General features: G+C 36.6%; 1 protein-coding gene across 1 annotated transcript in view; it reads left to right on the forward strand.

Annotated features, from left to right (window-relative positions):
* Positions 1–1309: 1309 nt before the first annotated feature.
* Positions 1310–9864, forward strand: part of LOC112504458 (formin-B) — a 9526-nt gene continuing 971 nt past the window's right edge. Inside the window, exons 1-4 of the mRNA XM_025108402.1 lie at positions 1310–1598; positions 5123–5235; positions 5303–5674; positions 9305–9850. Of these exons, the coding sequence (XP_024964170.1) occupies positions 1367–1598; positions 5123–5235; positions 5303–5674; positions 9305–9850 (1263 nt within the window). The 5' untranslated portion in view covers positions 1310–1366. The remainder of the gene's footprint in view (positions 1599–5122; positions 5236–5302; positions 5675–9304; positions 9851–9864) is intronic.

A 9864-nucleotide genomic window follows, 5' to 3' on the forward strand; every position in this document is an offset into this window, starting at 1 on the left:
ATTTATTATATATTGTTTTTCATATTATTAATAGTTAATGATATTTATTTTGATTTACCATGATTTCTTAAGCTTATTTATATTTTTKACTGGTACTATTACTCAGTAGACCATTTATTGCGTTAATGATAACTTAAGTTACTAATGATGTTGTAATATTATTATACCTACAATCCGCACAACCTTTTTGTTATGAATATTCTATGTATTATGGTATAATTAAGAGGGTATTGGTTCGTTTTAATGAATGAAAATGTGAATGATAATGGATTATATTGCACTGCATTATATTATTGTTGCTTACAATAAAAAGCTATTAAATGATAGCCGGTTTTTATTTGGAGATCTGTCGGCTAGGGTTCACCCGAGATAGACAAATACAAAACTAAAAAAAAYAAGAGAAAGATATTCATCACTTTCCTCCACGACACATGAACCCACCAACACCTTTATGAGAAACACCACTTTCATCCTTTGATCACTACATCCCAAATGCAAAAGCGACTGTGAAAACATCTTCTTGTTCCTTACGGTAACCAGATGAAAAAAGKCGATTGTGAATTTGTCTTCTCGTTCCTTATAATGACCAGGTGCAGAAGGCGACTCATCTTCTTGTTCCTTATGACAACCAAATGCAAGACAGATATGAACTCGTCTTCTTGTTCCTTGTTCCTTGGTGAATATCTGTTGACAAACACCGAACGCAACTGTATTTGAAGATTTGCGAGCTTCTTGTTCCTTGTAAGTCCCCTGATGGAGGACAAACATACCTTCTTCGTGTCTGGAGATTTGCCAGCATCGATCAATGGAAGTGCTGCCATGGAAACTAGAGGAAAGGGGGAGAGGATGGAGTAGTGAGCCAGTAACAAATATAATTATAAAAAACTAAATAATAAATCAATTAATTAAAAATACAGTAATTTAAATATACCAAGAACCAATTATTGTTTTCATAATCAAACAACATATCTACTACTTGTTTATCAAAGGGTCTTTAGCTTAGTGGTATGTGAGTTTTTGATTTTTAAGGAGGTCAAAGGTTCAAATTTCATAAAAAAGAAAAAGAAAAAAAAAAGAGGGTTAATAATTACTAATAATAAAAAAATTTATTTATTTTTATAAAAAATGGATTTTAAATATTCAAATAGAAATTTTGGAGAGAAAAATCTGAAAATCTATACACACTAAACACCAAGTTAATAAAAACTCTACTCTTTACTCTCTCTTCAAACACCCCTCAAACCCTATATCAAATCCAACACTCTTTTCTCTCTCCATCTCTGCAGCTATGGACGCTCCAACAACTCACACCAGCAATGGGGAAGAAGAGGACTGATTCAATTAGAAACAACCCACATTCCCCGATATGGGAAAGGGGGAAGAAGAGCCTTTACCCACAACCATCACTCATTCACAATCAACTACTCGTAATGCAGACAATTGCTCCTGCTGTGCTAGGATTGCTACTTTATTTCGATTTCGATGTGTGTTTGTTTTGGTTCTTGGACTCTCGGTCTTGCTCTCTGCTGTTTTCTGGCTGCCCCCGTTTTTTCGCCACGGAGATCAGGGAGATCTAGATCTTGATTCTCATTATAAAGGTTAGCAAAAARAATATCTTGTTTTATTTCTTTTTTCTGTTGTAATCTGTTTTATATCTCCATCTGGTATTTCGGCATTGCTCATAAGACAYAGATCCCCATCTGATTTTAATCTAGTGTTGATCATTTGCCTCTGAATTGTGTAGTTTAGGGTTGAATTGCTGCAGTTGGGGTTCGTGGATTTTATGTTTATTTCTTATTGGACTTTAGACTGCTTCAATTCTTTCARATTTTCCGGTGTTCACTTAGGTCTACAATGTCAGTGTTAAATGAGATTCGGTTCGATTCATTTGATCAATGGATAATCGGATAAAAAGCTGATGCTATTTATACCATATAAGTAGTTGAATTCAAATTAGGAATGAATTGCTTACTGTTAAGTTATCTAATCAAAATTGTAGGTAGCAGTATTTGATTAAATGGTAATTTATGTGCCACCTATGCTGTTTACTGGTCTATYCTTTTTCTGTATCTTGTGCTTGGTAAGTAGTAATGAAGCTTTATTGGAAGTCTTATGCGTTCCTAGTTTTCTTGCATGGACTTTTAATTAATTTGGATTATTATAGACTGTTGGGAAGATACAGGAAGAAGCTAAAAACCTGGAGAATCTAAATTTGACATAATGGGAGAATGCTTACTGGGAGAGTAACAAGTCCATCCAGTTTGGTTTGAAAAGTTTATGCAGGGACAAACACAGCTTGATATCTACATTCATTTTGACATGCTGAAAGGGCTCATTCTACCAAACTCAACCCAGGTGGTTAWATTAGAGGTGATCATTTATGGGTCTGGGCTGACACGGGTCAGGACCAACCAATTTTTTTGGTGCAACAAACCTTATGTAGGAAATCCAAACCCATTTTTGCGGGCTTGAAAGTTTCCGTATAAACGGGTGGGATTGCCCACGAACTAACGAGCCTAAAAAGTATTTTACTTGAAAAAATGCAAAATAAATGATTAACACAAAATGTATAGGACACGCCTAAATGCTTACAACTAGGGGCATATTTTGATGATCATATTAAACATCCATATATGTCACATGGCAAATAGATGCAAACAATTTCCCATTACAGAATTTGTACAATATTGGTGTAAATTATTAACCACAAGCTACAGGAGAAGGATAAAATAAATTTAAATTGTATGTGAACCAACCAGAAACGTTTTTAGAAGCAAGTGTTGCTATATGGCCATTTACCAGCAAAATGGCACCACTATCGCTGCCCAATATGAAAGCAATACCACCGATACCTTTATAAAACAGTATTAAATATAATTTAATTAATTATAAAAATATAAACGGGTGAGACGGGTCTGCCCGATTTCTTTTGGCATTGCCCATGTCCGCCTATTAATCTTTAACGGGCAAGTCTGGGCCTGCCCGCTTTTCCAAGACTCGTTGCCAAGCCCACTTTTCTAGCGGGCTGGGTCTAACGGTCCGTTCGGTTTGGGAATAGCTCTAGCCTCTAGCTAAATACCCCAAAAATGAGTTTTGGTGCTTCTTAGCCTGGGGTGAAGGTTCTTGCTTAGCATTTTTTGCTGGTTACCCAAGTGGGCATGCCTTGTGCCTCCACTTCATCTTTTCCTTACCTAAGGGAATAGTGGATCCTCTTTGGGAAGACTATGAGCCTTTTTTCTGAAAGATGCRGAAAATGATACCCCCGATTGACAGATTATGGATCCTTTTGATGCATGAATGTGTAAGTTGATCCTATCATTGCTACCTCTACCCTATGAACCCTTCTGCATATAATTTAAATACTCCCTCCATCCCAAATTAGGTGTTCACATTTCTATATTAGTTTGTCCCAAAATAAGTGTCTACTTTCAAAAGTAAGTGTCTACTTTCCCATTCTATCCTTAATTATGAGGTGGATAAAGTTTATCTCTCTATTATCAAGGGTAGAAGTGTCATTCAAAGTGTAATAAGTACACATTTTAAAACCGTGTGCTATTTTCGTTGTGGACATTTATTTTGGGACGGAGGGAGCATAATAACATCTGTTTTTCTCTTCTTAACACGTATAATTCACTATACACAACAATATACATATTACTGTGTTTGTAGAATGTGAAATAATGAAGTTGCAAAAAGAAATATAATAAAACATAGTGGCTCAGCCAGGTTTGACTCGCTGTGTTTTGAGCTGTTCAAAAGAATGACCTCTGCTGACCTGACCATTTTGGCCTGCTATGAATTCTATATAATGCGTGATCTGACCATATCCGTATGCTAACCTCTAGTTGCTCAAAATTCATCCTCATTTTTCATGGTTAGGACTYTCCCTTATCTACCACTGTAATTGTGCACGTCTGCTCCCCCTTCTTGTTCCTATCCAATGCAATAATTCTTCTTTTTTATTATTAACTTGTTAATTCCATAAAGATTTTCTTATGAAACCCCTATTGAGAAACTGGCAGTATAAACCCTAAAGATTCAGGAACTTCAAGATTACTCTCAACCATCCAGAATATTGCAGAATGGTCCTCAACTTTTATGAGGCACACCGTACTTACCTTAATCTTTATGAGTGATCCTCATACTTGTTTTATTAGACTAACTTTTTATCCAACACCAGGGACCAAAACTGAAAATCTTTGAAACACCAGAAAAAGTGACGCAAAATTTGTTTAGTGGCAGGTTCGATTGGACCCAGGTGGAGAACAACTTAAACCTTAGGACTCTAATAAAATCTGAACAAAAATGAATCCTCAAAACCAAACAGAACATGGGAAWTCCAAACAGCTGTACGACAACAGACTACTCTTGGTGAACCCTACACTACCATCACCCTCTCAAACATAGCAAATATCGTGGGTTGTCATCGGTTGTTTTGCTTTGCCCAGCACCCTGTCTTTTTGATRTCTTTTTCTACGTCTTCTGTAGACTGGCCGTTGTTGGTTGTTTAACTTTAGAGGCCAATGGCCCAGTTGACACTTTAATGTGCCTTTCCATGCTCAACTCTTTCATATGGGTGCTCTGTAATTATTTGGCTATTTCTTGCGGGTGGTAGTACTTACGTATTCCAATTTTTGAGGAGTTGCTTATGAGATAATCAGGGTATCACTAATGACATTAGTTTCTGGAAAGTGCTCATCCACTAGTGATAACCTATCTAGATGTTATGAAATTATCAGTAAAGGTTAACAAATTCCTGTTTTTGGTATTTGTAACTTGTGATTCTGTAATTCATTTATGGTGATTTTGTGTAGCAAATGTGTTACCACATCAATTAACTCTGTCTGTCTCGAATATTCTTTCATGATAATACCCATATAATAGAATTGCATGTCAACCCTGAAGAAGAGAGGCACAGGATTACTGAATAGCTTGACAAYGTGGGATGTTTTTCTGATAATGCCGTTGTTCTTTCTAGTGTTCTATTTCATTTCATCCTTCCATTATCTAGTCAGATGTGGCATATGATGTTCAAATGAAGTTTGAGATACAAATACTACTCTATCTTATGGCCTAAAGGTAACTAAAATCCAACCAAGCGATTAATGTTTCAACTCTCCAGGTCATGATATAGTAGCAACTTTTATGGTTCAGAAACCGTTGTCTTTGCTGGAAGACGATTTTCCAYGGCTTGGGGAAGATATATTTGATGAATTAAGAGTTCCAACTACTAAGGTATACTATCTCTCTCTCTTGATCTTTCTTCCWCATCTCATTCATGGAACTTGTTTTTTTTCTTCAGGTTGTAATCATAACGGCAGAAAGTATTGCCACGCCAAATACAACAAAGGTTRTTTTTGGTGTTGATCCTGATGAGTACAATTCTAAGATCTCGTCATATGCCAAAAGTCTAATAAGAGCTTCTTTTGAATCTCTCGTTCTACGTCAGTCATCTCTAAGTTTGACCGAATCTCTGTTCGGGGAACCATCTTCTTTTGAGGTGCTAAAATTTGTCGGAGGAATTACTGTTACTCCTGTTCAGAGTGCATATCCACTGCAAAAGGTGCAGATCCGGTTCAACTTTACATTGAACTTTTCTATTGAACAAATACTTGACAACTTTGGTGAGTTGACAAACCAGCTAAAGTCAGGGCTGCATCTTGGYCAATTTGAGGTAATAATTTTTTTCTTCCTATTTCCATCATGAAGATCACACACACATGCAAGCTACACAACATGTATCATCTCTGCCTAGTATATGTTTGGTTGAAATGATGGGCTGGAAAATCATTGTCCTAAAGCAATATCATGCAAATCCAACTTACACAAAGTACCTTATAGCCACTCAATTATGTCTAGTTTCTTATTTGAATCACCTAGGATGTTTATACACACACATATGTATACATATATAAATGTATATATAAACATATACATATATAAATGTATATATAAACATATACATATACAGATGTAGCGTCAGGTTTAGGGGAAACCACAAAAAAAATGAAAAATTGAGGAACATCCTAGTAACCATTTATCTGTATGGTATGCACATGTGCATACAAGTAATTTGTCCGGTATGCACATGTGCATACAAGTAATTTGTCCNGGTATGCACATGTGCATACAAGTAATTTGTCCGGTATGCACATGTGCATACAAGTAATTTGTCCAGTATGCACATGTGCATAAACATGCACACATGCATAGAAACCAGGAAACATCTTCAATTACTTGTATGCACATGTGCAAACCGTACAAATGAATGGWTACTAGGGTGTTCCTTAGTTTTTCAATTTTTTGGGGGTTTTTCCTTGAACCTCACTCTACAAATATTTACATAAAACATATGCACATGTCTGTACATATATGTATGCGTATGTGTATCTATACATGTGTATGGATATAATTTTAATAAATCATCTCACTTATAGTAGCTAATCTCTAAATTGAATCGTTGAATGTACTCCCGATGTTAACAAATTTGTAGTGGTAAAAGCAATCAGAGTATTTGAACAATATTCAGACCTTTAACACTGGCCTTTAACATTTCTTCCAATACCTCACCTCCTTCAACATTTTCCTTCCATAGATTTTTTTTCAACTATCCATTCATTTTCCCCGACCAACTGGTTTGCTCCTCCAAACTAGCCAAATTTTTGCTTAATGACATGAATACTAATAGAGCATTTTTGTTATAATACTAGAGCAAATGAAAAGACTTTGAGAGGACCAAACTCAAAATAGCTAAAGTATCCCCTCAACATWTGTTGGATAGCTTGATCAATTGACTTGCTTGCTAGAACAGTTTGTCTTTGTTGCAATCCTTCATAGTGGTCTTTTGTTTCCTTATACTTCTTGGGTTATAACAAGAAAAGAAGAAAGAATAGATAAAATTCTTTTATTCGTAGTTGCTTTTAACTCACACCAATTACGTGTGGATAAGAGGCTTGTAACTATCATCCAGACCTCTTGATGATCGCATAAACAAGTATGGATCCCAACATTTTGGGAAATTACAACCCACTTCTCATCACATTAGCCCACGTAAGCAAAAAGGTCAGAGAGGATTATGACCATTTTAGAATACAAGTTTATTATTTTTGTTGTTATTATTATTATTGTCRTCTTAATAGCATACACTACAGTTGCTGTAGAATGTCCAGGATACCCTTGACCGTGATTTATTAGGGGTGTTTGGTTAGAGGTATTAAACGGTCATAAATGGGATTTAATTTAAAAAAARTGTTTGGTTTTACATAATATAATTGACCCATTTCCCCACAAGCCCAAATTTTCATTCGAGGTTAAACTGGAATGAATTAATTCCTATTTCCATTCCCTTGCATAAACCAAACATCCTCTAGTGTTCTACAATTCCAAAATGCAAATTGGAATCTTGTGTGGTTATATATCATCACCATCAAATATTGATTCTCTYAGCACCCTTCTATTACTGAACTACTGGATATCCATTATAAGACTAAGTATGCTCATTTTGTATTAGTGACAAATTATGAAATTACAAGATAGTTTCTTTCTTGCTTTAGTTAAAAAATTGTACACACACAAGGTTAGGTTCCGGTGAGAAACGAAGTTATGGYGARAAGCGTAAGAAGAGATCTCCACTCTTGGTTCAATCCTAATTGAATGTCAACATTAATGAGGTGCGCCGGGATGCACCATATCAATTCCCTTCTAAAGCGCAATTCATGTGTGGACATGAGATTAAAAGTGATCAAGGGTTCGGATCTCTTCTTACGTTTCTCACCATAACTTTCCTTCTTACACGATCCTTCGCCCCCCCATATATATATATATATCCACACTTGGATTTTCAACTTTCTAGAATCCTCACATCACAGGTATCCAAATATGCACCTACATCACCGTCTGCTTATTCTTGAAACATAGGTTCAGACATCAGAGCATGGTCAATGGAAAGTGTAGGGTTAGCTTGCAGATCCCAATTTCTTTTCTAAAATCCATCTTGATTATTATTTTTGCACTAAATGTAGAAAGYTGAGTTACTTTCTCTACTAAAAGACTTGGAGACTTGCTTTCATGGTCAAATGGACTCCCTACTGACTTGAAAACCAACTAGTGTCAGGGGCTGTTTACCAAAGTCTTACCTGGGTAAGCGCTTACTAAGTCACATTACSTTACCAGATGAATATAATAAGGATCAAGAATCTTACCYGGTAAGAGCGAGACAAGGACCAAGAGTCTTACCCGGTAAGTGAGGACGACGACTCTTACCACGGTAAGCGCTTACCGGGTAAATTGTTGCATACGATGTCGTTTTGGTGGACTAAAATCTTACCCGGTAAGTAAATGATAGTGTTAAATTTTACCGTTAAGCGCTTACCGAGTAAGTGTTTGGTAAACGKYCCCTCAGTAGAKAATCCATAACTTTGTTTTATGGAARGTTCTATTGATAGAAAAKGTTTGACACGTAAAAAAGGTCAACACTTCTAAGTTGAATATTGGTGATTGGACTTACGCAACAAGGGAGTTTTATTTCTGTTCATARTAGAAGCTTACCAACAAATGCCTTTTGAGAAATTTTATGGATCAATCTAATCAAGTATATTCTTCTGTCCATTAAMATCGCAATGTTTGACCGAGCACTCAGCGTTGTGAAACTCCCCCAATCCAATTGAGGAATTGAATTGATAAATGAACATAAGTTTGATTAGTCTAATTTGTTAGAGAATGAAGAAAAATATCTAGAAGAATGACTAGATTGACCTTGAGAAAAATTAGTCATAAGCCTCAAGTTCCCTTCAATAATGACACAATAAATGAATCTTATGGTGATACCAATTGCATCACAAAGGGGTTGTTTGGTTGGTTTTCCATTAAGTCCTGTATGRATTAAGTTGCATGTGTAGATTAATTTGTCTATATWGATTGTGAAGGTTTTTGTTTGGGGARGGTTTTTTCATAGATGGAATGAGGRTGTTTTTATAATTGGAAGGGGAAGGTTTGGAGAAAACTTGGTTTCTGCATAAAGCTCCCCCTAGAAGCTTATTGGATAAGCACTACCARGCAAGGATGTTTARTTGACCAAATAAGYTATGAGTCCCATTAAACTCATTAAGCTGCTAACAAACAGGCCCAAAGTAGTAAATAGTAATGATAACAACAGCGAATAGGTACTTCTAACTTTAGRGTGCCCAAAAAAAGGAAACATTCTAATTTTCATGGAAGACCTCAAAATGGAGAATGTTGTAATCTATGGCCAAAGGGYGCACCCATTAAGATTGTTATTTACTCGGTTTGTTCTTATGGAATGCAGAACTTGTATGTTAGTTTGTCCAATCCAAAAGGGTCAACAGTCGCCCCCCCTACAACCGTGCAGTCATCAGTTGTTCTGGTTGTTGGGACTCCGTCAATGGCAAGGTTGAAACAGTTGACTCAAACCATTAAGGGTTCTCCAACAAAAAATCTTGGTCTGAACAACACTCAATTCGGGAAGGTCAAGCAAATTAGTCTTTCATCTATTTTACAACCCTCCCTTAATGGTTCTAGTGGTGGCGGCACCCCGACACCTTCTCCAGCGCCCCTACCTCAACCTCCTCCTCCTCCTCCTCCTCCTCAGCCCCACGATAACCATCAGCATCACCACCACCACAGACACCAGCACAATAAGCAATTGCCGCCTGCAAAACCACCTTCACCAAATGAAAGTGGTGGATTTAAACATTCCCCGGCACCCTCACCGATCCCCACACATGCACCTCATAAGATTCATAATGCAAAACCTCCGGATTGCCATTCTGGATACAACAGGAAGAAGAGGTCTTTCAAGAATGCAAATAAACATCCTCCGCTACTTCCTCCTGTTTCTCAGCCGAT

The sequence above is a fragment of the Cynara cardunculus genome, assembly GCF_001531365.2.
Source record: "Cynara cardunculus var. scolymus isolate 2C chromosome LG 2, CcrdV1, whole genome shotgun sequence".
NCBI classification, from domain to species: domain Eukaryota; kingdom Viridiplantae; phylum Streptophyta; class Magnoliopsida; order Asterales; family Asteraceae; genus Cynara; species Cynara cardunculus.